General features: G+C 33.3%; 1 protein-coding gene across 1 annotated transcript; it reads right to left on the bottom strand.

Moving 5' to 3' along the window:
- Positions 1-8,355: 8,355 nt before the first annotated feature.
- Positions 8,356-14,071, bottom strand: LOC11432013 (EH domain-containing protein 1). Its single transcript, XM_003617583.4, has 16 exons — positions 13,791-14,071; positions 13,619-13,698; positions 12,328-12,396; positions 12,198-12,255; positions 11,974-12,029; positions 11,843-11,879; positions 11,700-11,761; positions 11,058-11,171; positions 10,819-10,921; positions 10,653-10,702; positions 10,335-10,463; positions 10,000-10,251; positions 9,835-9,914; positions 9,509-9,635; positions 9,032-9,175; positions 8,356-8,956 (listed from the first exon to the last, which is right to left on the bottom strand). Exons 1-16 carry the CDS (start codon positions 13,873-13,875, stop codon positions 8,771-8,773), a joined length of 1,632 nt encoding a protein of 543 aa, XP_003617631.1. The 5' UTR covers positions 13,876-14,071; the 3' UTR covers positions 8,356-8,770.
- Between the last annotated feature and the right edge of the window lie 5,674 nt (positions 14,072-19,745).

Raw genomic sequence — 19,745 nt, 5'->3', positions numbered from 1 at the left:
AACTTATGAGGCCTAAAACCTTAGCTTGGGGTTGTTTGACCATTGAGTCAGCCTTGTAAACATTAGTCAAGAGTCAATGATCAACATCTTTGTCTCTAACACGTATTGGTGCATGGCTATTGCGATTTGACCCTTGAACTTTTTTGCTCCTTCTTGGGCCTATCTTATTCGCCCACTCTACCTGATTTTCCCACCCATCCAGTCATCCTGCGCACCTTACTTTGGATTCTGAAATAATGGATATGTTGGAGGCTTTTTTAAACGTATTTTTACGTTATTCAAATTACATAATCTGAAATCTCTATGACACGTTCAAAACCAGTTGGGATAAAAAAGAATCATCCTCTTTTGTATTTCTTTTTTTATTCCAAACATTGGTTATTGAATTGTTATCGCAATGAATTGTGTTCTTAAAATCGTACATAAAAAAAAAAAAAAAAACAATTTGTTAATAAAAAACAGTATTGCCACACTATTACAAGACATTTTTTTCGGAGGCAAAATATATCATACTATGCAAAGTTATATCTGAAATGAAATAGTGGTTTCTCTATTGCAAGGCACATTACTTTTGTGCAATGAAATACGAAAATATTAAAATGGCTCATCCAATAATTAAGCCATATAAAATTTCTTCTTTCACAAGCTTAAACATTTCCTTTCAATCAACATCACATGATCTCATAATGATAAATATGCATTCTTCAGTTCATAAAATTGTGCACATTGCGATAGATTTTTTTTGGGTGTTGAAGTTGAACGAAGAATGAATCGTGTCTTGAATCATATTTTGAACCAAATATGTTGAAGTCGAGACGTAAGCCATATGATCTTCATTCAATGATTTCAATTCACAATCACTTGCATCTTTTAAATGAAGTGAGTTTGGGTCGACTAATATATCTGATAGTCCCACGAAAGATTCAACAACATCTCTTCCTTTCGAGAATTTGAAGGTGTTACAAGAACCAACATCAAACTTCTGGTTCCAATTAGATCCAGATCCTATTTTATTAGCGTAACATGGATATTCTCGCATTTTAAATGGAACCTTCTCAACCAATATCAAACCAGCTTTCTCTGCCAATTTCACTATATCCCATTTATTAAAAGGGTTGACAATCTTTAGTGTAACATGAACTTCACCATTACTACTTAACATCTCCGTTGCATTCTGTAGAAAACCCAACACCAACTTCTGGTGATGCCTATACATAGAGCCTAGAATTAGTGATAGGATATCCAAGAAGAGCACCTAATTAATTAAGATCAAAACCTAAATTACAATGAATTAGAAGAAGAGAATAACTTACTGAATTTTGTACGGTGTGTACTTATCCTTAGGAAAATTAAAGACTATGCGGTCAAATAATTTGTCAAGCAACAATGGGTGTTGGTAATGGTACATGCTAAGAGCATCCACTCCATGCAAAATGTTGCAACCAAACCTCTTTAGTTCCATCAAATTTATTGTTGCTCTTGAGTAGTTCATCCTCAATGACTCTAATACAAAAACATTTGCAAAATCCATTAATAAACACTGCACGTGCATGTGCAAAGAGTTTTATTCAAATGAAACATAAATATGAAATTTCATACTCATTAAATAACGTGACAACAAGTTGGTCCAATTGATAAATATTCGGCTCATGGTCTCTTAATGTTCTGAGTTAAAACTTTTTTGTTGATACGAGTGATATGTAATTAACTACATATATCTATTAGTGTTTTTTTTAACATTGAGGCTACTTTGATTCATCTAAACCAATGTTGAAAATTTGCATATTGCGGAAAATAGTAGTTTGTTCAAATTCCGTTACACCGGTGCCATGGAGCTACTATATATAACCACAATTTGACAATATTTTATACTAAACAATGTATAACAACAATAACAATTTGATCAAATTTTGCTAAGGTGTAGTGCTATAGTGCCACTATATTACAACTTTGATAATAAAAGCAAGAATATATTTTTGAAGTTGTGTACCTTTGGAATCTAGAGAAGTTGCAACCATGTTGGAAGCAGAGCGGAATGCCCTAGCCAAAGAGAGTGCAAAAGAGAAATCTCCTTCTCCTACCAACAAAATCTTCTGGCAACTATTATAATGTTTTATCCATCTTTCTTTCATTTTGGAATCAATCCAATGACCCTTTTGGTTTTGAGATGCCAACATAACTTTACTCACATAATTTTTCAACTGTACTGAATCTGAGTCTTCTAACAAAACTGATGATATCCCCAAAGAAATTGGTTTCACATATTTTGGTTTTGAAAATTTGAAAGTGCTTGATTCACCTACAGGAAAAGTTCGATCACAATTGTCTCCTGATCCTCTCTTATTTACATAACCTGGATAATCACTTATTTTAAATGGAACCTTCTCAACAAATACCAAACCAATTTTCTCTCCTAGCTTCACTATTTCCCATTTACTAAAAGGATTGTTATTTTTGTGTGTAATGTGAACTTCACCATCCTTAGTTAGGATCTTCTTTGCACTCTTCAGAAACCCCCACACCACTTCTTGATGAAGCCTGAAAATAACAACATAAACACCAACCATATCTTAATATAATTAAGTGCATATATATAGTCTAAAATATTTCAAGTTTTATTTAAATAATTTCATGTGCATAATGGTCATATTAATCCCAAATAAAAGTCATAATAAAAAATATGTATATCAAAATCGTAAATGGTCAGCTTATAGACCCAATTTTATTTTTACAACAAATTTTGTATAAATTAGTTGGCAAAAATGGATATCATGAATTTTGAATGATTATAAACTAAAATGTTCAGCCTAAAAAAACTAAAATGGTCAGCAATTTACTAGTATTTTAGAGACTTCATTTTTTTAATTTCTTATTTCAAGTACAAATCTAACAATGTCATCTAATTTCAAGACCAAATACATAATTCTTAAACGGTTAAATTTACCTGATTTGATTCAAGTTATTCTCCGCCATATCAAATCCAGCGTGAGGGAAATTATAGACTACGCGATCGAAAATTTTATTTTGTAACATTGGATGCTTGTGGACACTATGGGCATCAACTTCATGTACAATGCTGCAGCCAAATTTCTCTAGTTCTTCCAAATTTGTTGAAGCTCTTGAATATTTCATTATCAATGACCCTAATAAAACATTAAGAAAAAAAATCAAAGAAAAATAATAATGACATTTTAATTTCCTAAAGAAAAATATGAGATAGTATATTGCATTGGAGAATCAAACCCAATGTACCTTTGGAATCACGAGAAGTTGCTACTATGTTGGAAGCAGAACCAAATGCATTTGCTAAAGATAGTGCAAATGAAAAATCACCCTCTCCCACAAGTAGTATCTTATGGTGATTACTGTAATGCTTTATCCATTTTTCTTCCATTTTGGGATCCATTCTCTAATTTGATTTTGTGTTAATCTTTGCAGTTCAAAAGTAGTAGTACTGCAAAAGGTATCTTCATTAACTACAGGAAGATCAATGGTTTTCTTTTTTTAATCTTTTGGAAAAGGTGTTAGCCTTAAATTAAGCCAATTATGAGATACATTTATTCTTGAAAACTGATGAGTCTCAAATATTACCATCGTGTGCATGCACGATTCAGCTTTCCAATGGATAATTAGATTCAAGACAAGACAAGATAGATGGTTAGGTTAGGACCGCCCTCTTTTCAACCCTTTCTTCAACATTCTCTTTTAAATGAACCTAAAAAGTCAATTTTGCTTATATTTTAATATGGATGGAGTATAACAATTGTAGTTCCGTGTAACTAGTTTAGTTGATGAATTAAGAGATATTGTAGTGGAGTTTTAAGTAAGAGTTCTTTAATTTGATCTCAGAAACAAACATTAGTACACATTCACTAATTATACTAATATTTGTTAATAAAAAAACCTATAATAATTGTGAAGGGTCGTTGATTAATATGACCATTTTTCATATTAGATTCACTTCATTCATCGATGTTAGTGTTTTATGCTTCATCCATTCTCATTCACATCCTTCTCTACGTTGTTGTTCAGTTTTGGCTTATTATTAGTTTTTGTTCATCTTTAAAATCCAAAAGAAATAACACAACATGATTTCAAGAAGCACAAAAGGACACATAAATGTATTTTGGCTTATTGTTAGTTTTTGTTCAGTTTAAAAAAAAAAAAAAAATCTTTAAATCTTTTGTTGAACAAAAGTTGAACCATAAGAAGATTGAACGGTAGATTTTCTCATATTTTATGTCAACGAGGTTTGGTAGTGTTTAAAGGTTCGCAATGTCTTCACTAAGAGTTAAGTAGAGATTTTCTCCATTTTTTAAAGAAATGAATATCCAAGTTTCTCCAATTTTAATGTATAAAAATTAAAATCTCTTAAATTTTGAAATTGCATGGCTTTATATTACGAGAAATGCTAGCAACACACATTATAACACAAATTTTTCAACAAACTATCTTTGATTGGTCAAAATTCACATGGGACCCACCAATTTTACATGGAACCCACATGATTTGATGGGTCAAAAATCAAAAAGAGTGTATTGAAAAGTGTGTGTTAGAATGTATATGTTGCTAACATTCCTCTTATATTATTATACATCTAAAATTATAATAATAGAAATTTTCATTTCTTTTGATAAGTAGATACTACAAATCTCCCTTTGGTGGACAACTTTACCAAAGAGGGAAATCAATATATTTGGGCGGGGCACTCTACTCGCATCTCCAATAAGTTGTTGGAATTTTTTTTTCACTCTATTCTCTTCTCGCACGCCCTATTCTAATTACTCTCTCTGTTCCTTTTTAATTGTCACGTTTTGATTTTTTACACAAATTAAGACAACAAATACTTTTACTACTTTTGATGCAACAATTTATCTTTTTCCTATAATAATCTTAATCATTTAATACTTCATTTTATATATTGCTCTCTCTGCAATAAATATATAAGAGTAATATAGGTAAAACCACATTTAATGATACATTGAATTTTGAAAACGACAATTAATTAGAAACAAAATTTTTATGCAAAAGTGACAATTATAAAGGAACGGATGGAGTATAAAGTTTAAACAAATGGAGGATATTTTAACGTGTTTTGTGGGGTATTTCCTCTGTTCGGATTATAAAATCTGAAGAAATTCATAAGGGCTAAAGCACACGAGAAGTTAATAAAATGGAAAAAGAGAGTGCCTAAGTCGTTAACAGCTTATCGAATAGCATTATAGATGGTGACTCTCCTTATAAGTTATAACCACCATTTCTTCAGACAAAATCAAAACGATAATTATTTACAAGTTTAACAATATCTATTACTTGATTGAATGATTACTTGTTTAGGTCCCTTGTTATGTTATATTGGTGTTCGATTTTCATCTTATAGTTGATCTAGTTAAACTATGAGTTCATTGAACCAAAATCTATGTTAGCAATTTAACATGCTACCAATTAACAAGCAATAATATCTGAGTGATTCATGAAAAATTGCGCGAAGCAAATAAAGTGGGGATGCTTTAGTTAAGTGGAGTTTAAACCCCAAGACAATTTGATTCACTATATTTTTTTTTTTTTAGGAATTTGATTCACTATTTCAAATATAATATTTCTATTTTGAAGTGTTTAACCTATATTCTTAAATCACTTAACTAAAGCAATAAAATATTATATTTTTTAAAATTTTATATTTTTTAAAATTTGAATACATGACTTTTGAAATAAAATATGTTACCGCTTTCCATACAATAAAATATCAATACATCCTATTAACGAGCAAGTCTTACATACTCACAAATCAAAATAAAAAATATTTGGGCACACATATACTAATGGAAAAAAAAAAAAAAAGTAATTTAGTCACATCATTTACCACTATTTAATTCTTTTTTCTTTAAATTTTGTGTAACTATGTGAGTGCACAAACATAATTTATTTAGGTTAATGACTATGAGAAATGCTAACAACACTTTCTTTTGAGCACTCTCTCTAACACTCAAACCCAGAAACCGCACCAGCCTTAATTGTCATTATAATACCAATAAATTTTCAAATGTACTCATCATATTAACCCGTTTTTCTTTAAAGAAAACTCAAATTAAGACTTTATGTTATTCTTTGAGGCAAAATTGTCTCTTTTTAATTAGAGAAATAACATTTTTTTTTAAAAAGTAGCATCAAGAATTTTTCAAGACACATCTGACAAGTTTTAATTGTATGATTTATTTGTTCACTTCCTATTTTTCAGCCACACCTCTTTGAATTGTGGCAGATAATTATTAATGTGACTAAGTTGTTCAAAAAAAAAATTCGGAAGTAATTATTAATGAGGCAAATAATTATTAATGTGGCAAATATTTTTCAGCCACACTTCCTATTTGAATTCAAAAAAAATTTAATACCAAAAAATACCAGTTTATTTTTTTAACAGTTCAAAAAAAAATTTGAGGGAATTTTAATAGTTCAAATTGTGACTAAGTTGTTCTAATTTCTCCCACAAGTGTCACAATTATTTTCCGGAAGTGAAACGAATATTATTCATTTTTATTTTGAGCATCTTACTACATAGAGAGGAATCATTTGTATTATTGCTTGGACTTAAATGTCAATAGAGTGTGAAATTTTGCAATTTAGTTTGTATTATTGCTTGCATAAATTTGTCAAAATTTTGCAATTTTGGAATGTACCCGAGGGTGTCAAATTTTGGAATGCAAGAGAGGGTTCCACTTTTTAATTTTTAGTGATGTTTGGGTTTGGGTTTGGGTCATAAACTTTGGAGGTCCACCGTCCACCCTTAATAGACTCTACAGTATATGAATAATATCAATCTTTAATTAATAAATTAAAATAGTGTAAAGTGTAAACACATTATAGTAAAATTAAAATAACAACCTTTGATTTTTTAACTTTAACACGTCCAATTCTAAAAAATGTTCATCTATACTTGATTTCCCTCCCTTTCCTTTTTTTAGAAAAAAAGGATTTATCCTCTTGGGTTATCTTCACTTTTTGTGAACCCTTGCAAATTACATCTCACTTATAGTGTTCTACCGAGTTTTACTTTTGACAATTCTGATTACCCCAGCCCCAGCCATGAATCTCCGTGGCTGCCTCTTATACTGTTTGCTTCCATTGTTGTGGTTGCTATTGCAGTGATATTGATCTTGGCATACGGTCCAACTTTCTTAAAATGGCTGCGTTCACCTCCCAAACCACCACGGGCAGCGGTGGCACCTTTGCCCCTCACTGAGTTGACGTCGTGCAGGCACTACCGCCGGAGCAAGATTGAGTCCAATGAAGACACAATACAGGTAACAACAAGTACATTTCTTTGAGGATGTTCATCGCCTTTTTGAAACTCATCCGTTCTGGAGAAGAATTCTGAGACAAGCTGGGAAGGACCAAGAACAAGGCACGTCGTCAATGGGAAACTAGCTAGCTGTTGCTGATTGAAATTGGCGGGTTTTGAATGATATATGGTCGGAATGAAGTTTTCTGTGGAGCACTTGCTAGTATTTTTATGCTATTTTATTATTATTTTATGTTTTCTGGTTTGCAATTCTACCTTGTTGTTTCAAGAATTATCATCTTCATATAGGACACTTCAGTTAATATTTCTGTTAATTTTGTTGAAGTTCTGATAATTACTTAGTATTTAGTTTAACCATTGTTATTAACTGGTTCTTAAACACTGCAAATATGTGACTGCGGATCTATGTTAGATTTTGAGTTGATTGACAAAAATTTATATTAGCATGCTCGGTGTTAGTTAACAAGTAATATTTGAGGGATACATCGATACTATATGGGACAATCTTCTTCTAACTCTTTTTCATTCAGCCTTGAACATTCTCAATGGCCCCTCAGCTCTGCCATGGTCATTGGTCAACGTAACCTACAACAACTGTGAAGGATTTGTTAGTTTCTTAGATGAAGATCACAAAGTATGATACCAATTCTCATTTTCCATACTAGATTCGCTTCATTCACTGGCGTTTGTGTTTTATGCTTCACTTGTTTTCATCCATTTCTATCTTCATTGCACTCTCTTGATCTCTTCTTACATTCTCATTCACATCCTTCTCTATATTGTTGTCCTTTTTCACATTTATGTTATCTTACGCAATTTTGTAGTGTGCAATTATATCTTGAAGTAACCAAAGAGCAATGGCAATGCGTATTAATGTTTTTTTTTGAAAGAATTGTGATCAACAATAAAGAAGTTTCAACCCCAATTCATTTAAGTTGAGAAAGGTTTAGACTGAGTCTATAAAATTGAGAAAAAATGATAACTTAATAAGAAACAAAGGATGATGGTGGGGATGTAGATTTCTACCGATCAACCCATCCTTCAACAGTCAGGGATTCATTGTGTTTTCACTTATATTATTAGAACATGTTTAACCCAGCAATAATTGTGTTTCCAAGTTCATATTTGAAGTTTGAACATTAAAACTCTATTACAACTCTATTACAGAAGAATGAGTTCGGGGTGTAATACATAAAGATCCAATACGAACTTACACTAATTACATCAATAACCCATCATATATTTATTTGACAGGATATTTTAACCAAAATGCATCAATCTGTAATATTAGTACCCGCTCTACAATCCCATTGGCTAATGATGCACGTAAGTATGATGATATTGGGCTATGCAGCTCTTTTATGTGGATCATTATTATCAGTAGCTATTTTAGTCATTCCTTTGATATTAGCATGCTACAAATGTCACTCCAACTAAATCATCTCATCACTGGATCAAGTGCTAATAAATTTAATCATAGGGATTCTTAAAATTCTTTAAGAGGTTAGGAATGTCATAGGCAAGCATGTCATCAACTACTTGTAACATTTTCGGCTTCAATTTCTCAAACTTGTCAATGTTGTAACCACTCAAGCTCTCTCTGAAATGCTCAACATTTGGAAAGTCACCAGGAGGTAAATGGAACTCCCTTTGTACCTGTTTTGAATTTTACAGGTCATATATACACGCAATTTAATTAACTAGACTGTCATAGAATGTGATTCATCATACCTTTCCAAATTCACCTGCCAAATTATCAATTAGTTTTTGCTGAGCTTTAGCTTTTCCCATCATTGCAGGCATCTCCTTTTTAAGATGACTGATAATGTAAGCATGTATCTTGGCTGCCCGGGCTCGTTTTACAAATTCATTGATCTACAATATTCAATAAATTAAATATGTAAGATAAAATTATGCAAACCAGCAACTTCAGTAAATAACATACAAACAGTAATTAACTGGATTATGATTTTCAGCAAAAGTATAGATATCAAATTTCTCCAGAGAAACTGACCCAAGAAGATCCACAAAATTAATTATTTCTAAAAGACATAATCCCCAAAAGAATAAATCAAATCAAAAGGCTGACTTCCTAGTAATTTAATCATATCAATCTTCATAATTTATTTGCTAACTATTATTAGTAAAAACAAAATAAAATCACTCTTCAATAAACAAAAATAAAAATACATAAATCAATAAACTCACTCTTCGATCACAAGCCGCCTTTGGTATATCTTTAAGATCTGAAAGAAGGTCTTCCTGTTCTTTTTCAAACAGTTCCTTTCCAATTGGACCACTGACAGCATCATTTACAGGCTTGTCGTTAAAGGAGCTGCAAAAGAAAGATGAGATAAAATACATCTACCACGTTCCACCACAAAAATAACATTGATGCAAAACTTCATGATACTAAATAAAGAGAAACTTAAAATAACTAGCGATTCCGGAAACACGTTGGTCTCTTTCCAACACTCCATGTCAAAGAGAACATTTTAACATTGACAGTGAAGTGTATATACGAAGCGACATACCCAATATACACACGAGTGACTTCAGGTGTGTTCAGTACCTTCCCGAGTGACCACATTAAGGCTCCATAAACCCTCATCAGCTGCAACACCGAGCCAAATAGAGTAATCATGCACTAAAACACCCATTATAAAAACAATCAGTAGTTTGACTACACAAGCACTTACTTGCTGAGTATCAACTTGATCTGCCTTGTTCAAAACCACTCGAATTTTGTCATCATGTCCCCGTAAGGATGATATCACGCGATTGAACTCATCGCTAATATCAAGCTTGTGAGGATCAAACAGTAGGAGTATCAAATCACACTTAGCAGCAAACCATGATGTTACACCCGTAAAATCATATGCTCGTTGTGTTCGTTGTTTTTCTCCAGATAAAACTCCAGGACTGTCCACAAATGTAATGTGCTCCAGTAGCTTTCGACAATAAAAAACAGGTTACATCCAAATACACACAAGGAAAATCGATACACTTATTCAATGGAGCTAGAGCAACTTACAGGATGAGGCATTTGTGAACACTCAAATTTTGACAAAAAAGCTGTGCCAAAAGTTGTAAGTCCACTAAACGGCATGTCTGCTTGGACAGCAACAGTATTTCCAGGAATGCTTCTCTCGTCAGGTCCAGACTGTACACCAACACCATTTGCTAGTTAAAACTAATGCAATAAGTCGTTTTCCAAGATGACTTGAAGATATATTACAATAATTAAAATTTTCAAAACTAGGCACCATGCAAAAAAAATAAAAAATGAAAACTAAGAAAATCTTCAGGTATAAGAGTGTTTTGGGAGAGAGTCTAGTTTTCTGGCACATACCATGACAACAACAAACCTATCAGTTGTAGGCTCAGGTCCAATATGTGCACCTATTGACAGTTATTTGAAAACAAGAGAAACTTCAGTAACTTATGTCTACAAGACAGATATGAGAGGTGTCACACTTAGAAATTGACATGGATAAAGAGAAAGCAGAATTACTTGCCTGGATAGCTACATTTAAGCAGATGTTTGATAAATGTTGTTTTACCAGTTGAGTATTGACCCAAAAGCATAACCATAGGTTTGGCATCAAAATCACTATTTGTCTGCAGTAAATAAAGAGTTGCAATCAATAAAGATGTCGTTTGTGTGTTTAAAACATATCAACAATGTATCCAAGTAAAGAAATGTGACACTAAATATATAAAAACCAGCCATTTCTAAAGATAGTAACTTACTGACCAATAATGGGGAGACAAAATCATTAAAGCGGTAAGTAACTTCTAAAGGCTTCAACTTCTGAATGTAGAGTCTCTTCAAGCCATCAATTATTGATGTCACGGAGGAAAGTGGCACCTGAGGAAATATGCACCAAAATACAAGTGAAGTAGCACACACAGATTAAAGGTTCTAGAGAATGAATCTACAGGATGGCCTTTAGGATACTGCCAAATTGATTTATGCCCTATTAGAAACTATATTTGATAGATACAAGACAAAATGGTTAGCCTAGATAGTAAAAACTTGAAACTGGCACATTAATATTCACCTGATGAGTATCACTGTCAGGCAGATTATTATTTATGAGTATTGACTTGCATGACTTAGAGACTTACAAAAAAGCCAACGAATAATGTTGGTTTCAAGCCCCTAATAACATCCTATTCAGACATTAACCGACCAGACGTTCCTGGGGATACTTTTCATTCCTTAAGATTATAATGACACAATAAACCTAAGCTGGTAAAGAATGCAAATCAAGCCTTTTACTCTTATTAATTGAAAACTTGACATGAATATTCAGTATGTTCTCTCTAGAGGCAGATAAGGATAATGCACACAGAAAGGGAAAAAAAATCGAAGTCACAGTAGCAGAATGCTTGCCTTTTTTGTGGACTTCGAAGAAAACCAACTACTTGATGGTGATGGCTGTAATTGAGAACTACCTGCATTATCGCTAATTACTGAACTGGAATTTCAAATGACAAACAAGGAAGCTTAAACCACTAAAATGGGAAATATATTACCATTTACATCCAGTTCGCTTTGTTTATGCTTTTTTTTCTGGATAAACAAAGCCAAGCAGTAAGTACTTTCATTAAATAAACATGAATAACTTAATACCATAAGCAAATAAATCATAAATATAATTACTTACAGCTAGTAATGCATCCAAACCTTCCAATATGGGAGGTTTCAGATTTTTCAAATCAACTGCAATAAATGATAAGCTCTATTAGCTAAAAAATATATAAGATAGAAATTCACAATAAACATGTGCAGACAGTACCTACCAAGTGCACTTTAATATTTGACCAATACAATTACAAAAATTTATTCAAATAAAACAAAAGAAGAAAAACCTAAACACACATAACTTACCATCACTATTCAGCAGATCATGTGTTATTGGGTGCCCAGATTGTGCCAAAGAAACTAGCTACATTTTAAATGAGTAAGATTCTGGAAATCCATCAGCATTAAACTTCCACAAAGCGTAACATATTTTTACCTGCATAGCAATGATAAACTCTTGGAAACCTAGATAACCTTGTCGCTTTGAATCTGCAATAGCCCACACCTTATTTTGGTAAGGAGCAAAGAAAGAAACAATTTAGTTCACGAGGTATAAAGAAATAAATTAAAAGAGATACTTATCAACAAGTCTAATTTACATCAAAAGCTCAAATACCACATGTCAATACCATTCCAATTGATGGAGAAAAACGTCAAAATAGTATCAAAGTGAAATAAATAAAAAGTGTAGGAGTTGAAAATCAATCAACAATTAGTCTAGTACCAAACATTATCATAAAATAAAGGTATTTAAAACAATATGGTTCACTGGCAACATAAAACTCTTGATACCGACAGCTTTAAATCTAAAAGGCAAAAGTTCAAAACAAAAGGAGGTAAAATGAATATCAATGTTTGTGATTGCAGATCGTGGAAAACAACCGTTGGTTCAAATTCCGCTGTGCAGCAGTCTATAGTGCCTCTATAGCTGCTTTTTCACAAGTCTTGTACGAAATAGTGTATCACGGAACAATAGTGATTTGTTCAAAGCAATAGCGCTATAGCCGCTGTATAACAACAATGTGGAATAATCTATGATGCATTTCCACAAATAAAAGTTCAAACCCAATTCAAGAGCAACCACTATATTTGATTTGTGGCAAAGTGAAATTAAAGAGGAATTTAATATAGGAAGTGCCGTGGAAGAAGTTTAAATTTGACCTATACATACTTGTAGTTATAAAAATGAAAATCAACAACATCATGCTATGTATTGTATGATATGAATAAAAAATGAGATTAATATCCATGCTCTGACGGTGTAAAGATTTTTTACACATGTATCCAATCAAATTATGTCAAATAAATAATTTTAGAGATATTTTAGGAACTGACCTAAAATGGTGGCGGCATCGTGAAGTGATTTGATTGGATGCGTGCGTAAAAAAGTTGAAGTTGTACACCGTCGGTGTATACAAATAAAATCCATAAAAAATGTTACTATATCCAATTAGAGGCTACCATTTTTCCATGTCACACTGTCGGATTTAAAAATAACCATACAAAAGTGGAGTGATATGGCAAAGTAGTGAATTCTCATTGGATGTCAGTGTAAAACGGATATACACCGACAAGGCAAAATACTTTGCAACATAAGTAGATAAATATATACAGTTATAAAATAGAAAAAAAACTTTCTCAATTCCTAAAATTGACCAACTCCAATTTAATAACGTTTTTCCTAACTCTCCAATGAAGCAATCAATCATATCTTAAAGATAGAAAACCTGTTTAAGATGTTGACGAGACAAATTAGACATGGCGAAAAACTTTGTGGCATCATTTCCCGTTATGCGACCATCACCATCTGAAAATCAAAGTATCGAATATCATGTAAAAGAATCTAAAAAGGGGGAAAATTATCAACAAAAAAAAAAATCAAAATTGGAGAAAGGTTACCTGAATCAGCGTGATTGAACCATTGTTGATAAATGTTTTGGTGATCTTTGGAGCACGAACCGATTGGGATCGGATCGAACTCCATTGATAGAATACTCTCTGTTGCAGCACTTCACGCTTCTTCCAAAACGCCGATTTCTTATGTCGTTCGTGAAAAGCAAAATATAGTTGCCACAAAATTAAAACTTTAATTTTGTTTGTTAAGTTGAAATATTTTTTTAATTAATCTTTTTGTAGTTAGATTTGCACACTACACACACTTGCTTTGCTTTTAATCATGCTAACTCTCCCAACTTAACGTTAATGGAACTCGTGCCACCATTCCACCAAGTTATTATTAAATACTTAGAGCTGTGAAAATGGGTCTGTCCTTACGGACCGGTCCGAAAGCCCGAATAAAATGTAGGGTCTGAGCTGATAAATAGCAGCCCGAATTTTTTCAGAGCTTTTTAGCCTGGCCTGAAAAAGCTCGAAGCTCGTTAGGGCTAGCCCATTTGAGCTAAGGGCAGCCCGAAAAAAAAAAAAAGAAAGAAAAAAAACGTTATTTTTTACACTGGACTGGACGGACAGCCCAAATAATTATGTTCATTTGGTACTTTAAGTCATTCTATCTTCTAAAAATTGTATATAATTATGTTCATTTGTTTTGTTACTTCTAATATTTTTTTTTTGACCGAAATTTTGTTACTTCTAATTAAAATGAAGGAAAAACAAAAATCAAAGTGGTCGTGTTTCATCATTGTTTCTTAACTCTTGTTCTCCTATGATGTTAAAAACGTTATGCTTTTATTCCCCACTTTTGAAACCCTTTTGCTTATAGTTGCATTGTGATTTCCTTTACTGACTTTCAACTCAGTTAGTTTTGGATTAACTTAGAAACGGTTATGCTGAATTTTCATAAAATTTCACTAAGACCTCCTTTGAGTATTTTCATCATATCTCAAACACCAAAAATCATTTTCAAGTCAAACCAAAGCCATTGGAAAGCTAACAAAATTATCTACAACTTTCATGTTTACACAAAAACCCAGTTTAAAACGGAAACGTGTGAAAAAGACGCAAGAACATGAAACAGAAAATGCTGTCACTGTGTAGCTCTCGGGAAAAAACCCATTTTTCACCCCAAAATCCCAATTTTAACTTCCCAATGCCCAAATTTGATTTCAAAACTTGTCTAACCATTTCTATACATGATAAGGCACTTAAAACCATATAAAACTTGATCCAAAATATTATTTTAGAAAATAATCTAACAACAAAGTTGATTTTATGTATGTATGGAGTAGATAGTTTATACTTGATTGGTTTGTTTGCGGTTTGTCATAAGCTATTTATTCAAGACATCTGACAAATCAAATTCGGCAACAGATACTTCCAATCAGATCTCACATAATTACAAAGTGAAACGCCTAACTTTCGGTGAGTTTACAGTAGGCATGTTTCAAATATAGTGAACTGGGAGTTGCACAATTTTATGCTAGATCTGTCATAGGTGATGACAGTCAGTCATTTGCTATTTTTAGAGTCTTTTTTTTATCATATTTTTGAGTTCACAAGCAAGCTTAAGCAACAAGAAAAGCAAGAAAAACCGAAGAAACTGAAAAAGGGGATCGTGTCACGATTACTGAAAAATGTGTCACGATTTGGAGCTTTCAAGAAATTTCATTCGACATTGGTTAAAACGTGTCACGATGGCTATTTCGTGACACGATTTTACGAACCTTAATTTAAAAAGTTTACTTTTTGTGGTGTGAATTAAACAAAAGAGGAAAAGTGAGTCCAAGAAGCATATTACAGTGGCATATATATTTTTGAGTTGATACACATTGGATAAAAAGATGAAAGCAGACAACACATAATACATGGAGGTGGCGCTAGCATTAAGAAAACAAGTGGGCTTTTGACTATTCAATGACCTGAAGATTGAAAAAAACGTGACTTGCTGGAAAAATCTTAGGTTACATATGCTATATAAGTGGCAGCTGCACACACCATGAGATCGCACTTTGGCACAACGAATTCACGTTTTTCGGCGAATCACACTTTGGCATTATTCACGTTTTGGGAAGAAAAGAGGGAGCTAGCACGCATCACGAAAGAAAGCCATATGTATTGAGAAGAGGCAGCAGCGATTGAGAGGGAATTGAGGAGGAAAGCCGACAACGACGGAACTCTATTGGTTTATTTTCTTTACTGTTGTTTATTTCTTATATTATTTTCTTTACCAATAGATGACTTGAAAGACCTGATCTCATCTCTCTCTCTTTATCTTTTCCAAAATTATCTTTATTTTCGTTTATTTAATTTTATGCAAACCAAAACTATTGTCTCCGGCATTAAAATAATTTACACATCCTAAATATTAACCTTATTGCTAAATTGAGATTAACACAGTCCTAAAGGGAATGATATTTTTACTACTTCGATAGTATTTAGTACACTTGCTAAAATAATCTATCAATAGGCCCACTCAACCTAGAGTCAACTCTGATCTCTTTTGCTTTGGCATCTTCAGATGTCAGTGTACCATTCTCTGAGACTTCTTCATTATCTGAACAACTTCCTTTAGTTAATTAACTCATCGATCCTGGCTCCACTACTGTTGTCACCTTCCTGATTTGACTTGCTATCATTATCCGAATTCCCAAAGCAATCTGAAAATCGAGCAATCAAAAAATGGATAATTTATACTCCCTCCGTCCCAAATTGTATGTCATTTGGAAAAAATATTTGTCTTAAATTGTATGTCACTTTAGAATACTAATGAAACATTAATGTTACTTTTTCTATTATATCCTTAACTATTTATTACTCTTTCTTTTTTCAATTCTTTCATTTATCTTTCCCATATTATTTATTAAGGATAATTTTGTAAAACAACTCATAATATCTCTTTCCCACACAATATTAATTGCATTTCTTAATATGTGTGAAATGCCCAAAACGTCATACAATTTGGGACGGAGGGAGTAAAGGAGTAATATCTTAGTCATTGATGGTGCAATACTTTTGCACCTTTAGCCTAACGGCTTTTCTGTACGATCCAAAACAATGGCAGAACACAACACTCTTACCTCATTGTCCTCTCCCTCTCAAAAAGACCTTGTTGAATTCAACACAAACACTCAACTACCAATCAAACTCAACTCCACTAATTATCCTGCTTGGTACAAGCAAATTGACTCTCTCTTAATCGCACGCGATCTTGACGGCTTTGTGACCAGTGACAAGCCATGTCCCCCTGCCAAAATCACAGCTGAAGGTAAAGAAATTGATAATCCTGCATACTCGTTATGGATTCGCCAAGACAAGCTACTCTACATAGCTTTCCTTGGTTCTTGTGATCCCGAAGCTCGCTCAGTCATGGCTTCGGCAGATACATCCCGTGATGCCTTAATTGCTCTTCAACGAGCATTCAGCAACAGATATCGCTCTCGAATCATGTCTCTGAAAGAGCGTCTCAACTCTCTAAAAAAAGGGACATCTTCTGCTGCATCATACCTTCAGTCCATGAAATCCATTTTTGATGAGTTATCGCTCATCGGACATCCTCTTGATGATCTCGATTTGGTCATTTATGCACTTAATGGATTAGGACCTACCTTTCGTGAATTCACAACATCCATCCGTACTCGTGATTCACCAATCTTGTTTCATGATTTGTATGACAAGTTAATTGATTTTGAGCTGTTTTTACAACACGAGGAGCGCACAAATGAAGCACTCCCAGTCAATGCTAATCATGTTCAGCGTCGTTCTGGACAAGGTTCCGGTCGTGGCCGCCCACCTGCTCCCAATTCTAATTTTGGAAACAGTAACAAGAAACAAAGTGTGGTGTGTCAATTCTGTAACAAATCGGGACACACAGCCCGGACTTGCTACAAAATACATGGCTACCCAAATAAGCCGCATAATCCATCTGCTCATGCTGCTCAAACTGTTGGCCCATCTTACACCGCACCACCTTCTTGGCTTTTTGACTCTGGTGCGTCTCATCACATCACCAATGATCTACAGAACCTGTCAATGAAAGGAGAGCATAATGGCAATGATTATCTTCAAGTTGCAAACGGTAATTCTTTACCCATTACACATGTTGGTTCTACATCCATCTCTACTCCTTTAGGGAGTATCCAAATTTAAATATAAGCAAAATTGACTTTTTAGGTTCATTTATTTAATGATGTATGTGGTCCATATTATAAACCACATATATAATTAAATGAATGAACCTAAAAAGTCAATTTTGCTTATATTAAAAAATGGAGGAAGTATCGTGAAATGAAAGATAAAAATATAAATTTAGAATCATATTAAAGTAATAAATTTTTGTGTTTGGAATGCAAGTGAAGGATTCCATTTTGGAGCGTTCTTGTTAATAAGCATCACTCTGTACTTGGATTTCATCTCCCTCCTATCTTTCTTTTTCTATAAAAAAATCCCTCCGTCCTCTTCTCTTTTTGAAACCGATTAATATGGAAAATTATCTATCTTTCTTCTTCTCAACCACAAAAACTCATTATCATCATCTAACAATTAATGTCTCCGTTTCCGTCCCCGGCTACAACCGGAGATTCCTCATGGGGTCTATTTCACACCATCGAGTTTGCATTAGGCTTAATGTTTCTCGCAGTATTGGCATCTGCAGCGGGTCAAATACTAATTGTATACTGCATTGTCTCTGCATCGCGGCGTTCACCAACAGTAGCTCCTTCTCCAACCAATGAGCTGGAGATGCTGCCTGCTTGAACCCGACCAAGACTGGTAGCTACTCATCTGTGTTGGTTAGGTTAGAAATGTTGAGGATGATGAGTGTTTCTAAGCTAGCAGCTATCTTGTATTTGTATAATATTAAAGAATTTGGATTCCTTTATATTATTTTATAATGTATTTCTTTAAGAGATGGAGTGATGGACCAATGTGGGTAAGTATATTAATCCTAGACAGTTTAGTATTGAAACAAATCTTTTTATTAATTTGAATATTGATTGCTTTCATTACAGTTTCAGTTATAGTTAAGACACCTTTCAACATTGGTTGTCAAAAATCAGGTTGCATGTCTGACACGGATTTGGGGGTTTACTCTGAATACACTGTGTTTTTATGTCTGTGTGCGAGATAAAGAGGGGTCTAGTAGGGCGAGGATCTATCTCATTGGGTTAATTCAGTTTATCTACACGTGTCATTTTTGTTGATAGTTCTTGATTTTTTTTTTCCAGTTTTGGTACACTAATGTTGTTCTTATGGCACCTTTTGGTAGCTGATATTGTAGAACATTGTTTGTTAACAGATTAATTTTTCATTTTATTCATGCAATATGCAGTTTTATCTTGATTCTAACAATGAAATGGAATTTTTGTACTTTGAGTACTTTTCATCAAGTCAACTTTCTATTTTTCCTGCATAAAAGTTACCTCAATCATTGTTTTTTATGGTGACAATGTTCCTAGCTAGACAAACTTGGAGAGAGGAACATGATCATGTATCCTTGGAAGTTTCAGGCTTTGAAACAAATTGTATTGGTCTTTTCTTTTTCCCAATGTAGTTTTGAGTTGTTTTGCACAAGTATTAAAACTGTTGTTGGCAATGACAGCTTAAAGAAGGTAATGCATTGTATAATTAATGTGTTCCAGTATTAAAATTGTTGTTCTCAGATGGTTGAGGATTTAGTTTTCTGCAGCAAAGGGGTGTGTCAGAGGTTAAATCGGGGAGTGTTTGCTTTGAGTCCTTGGTGGTTAGGGTGGAGAGTGAGTTTGGGTCGCTTGAGTGTCTCAGGTTTTTTGTGCAGTTTGATCGTGTTCAAATCATTCATTTTTGCCGTTGCGTAGCTAGTAGCTTGTCATTTGCAGGTGCAGATATGCCATTGGTTTATCTGTGCAGAAATTGCAGCTGCAGTGCCAAATTTGTTTGGAGATCGAGACAGGAGTTGCAGTGTTCACTCGTTGCTATTTCATA

Source organism: Medicago truncatula, chromosome 5, assembly GCF_003473485.1.
Source record: "Medicago truncatula cultivar Jemalong A17 chromosome 5, MtrunA17r5.0-ANR, whole genome shotgun sequence".
NCBI classification, from domain to species: Eukaryota; Viridiplantae; Streptophyta; class Magnoliopsida; order Fabales; family Fabaceae; genus Medicago; species Medicago truncatula.
This window is presented reverse-complemented; position numbering and strand designations above follow the sequence as displayed.

Excerpts from the sequence above, each read along its gene's own strand:
- LOC11432013 (XM_003617583.4), bottom strand. The coding sequence starts at position 13,875 with ATGGAGTTCGATCCGATCCCAATCGGTTCGTGCTCCAAAGATCACCAA. Across the intron at positions 13,699-13,790 it reads GTTCAATCACGCTGATTCAG|ATGGTGATGGTCGCATAACG; the intron begins GTAACCTTTCTC and ends TTTGATTTTCAG. Across the intron at positions 10,703-10,818 it reads GCTTAAATGTAGCTATCCAG|GTGCACATATTGGACCTGAG; the intron begins GCAAGTAATTCT and ends AACTGTCAATAG.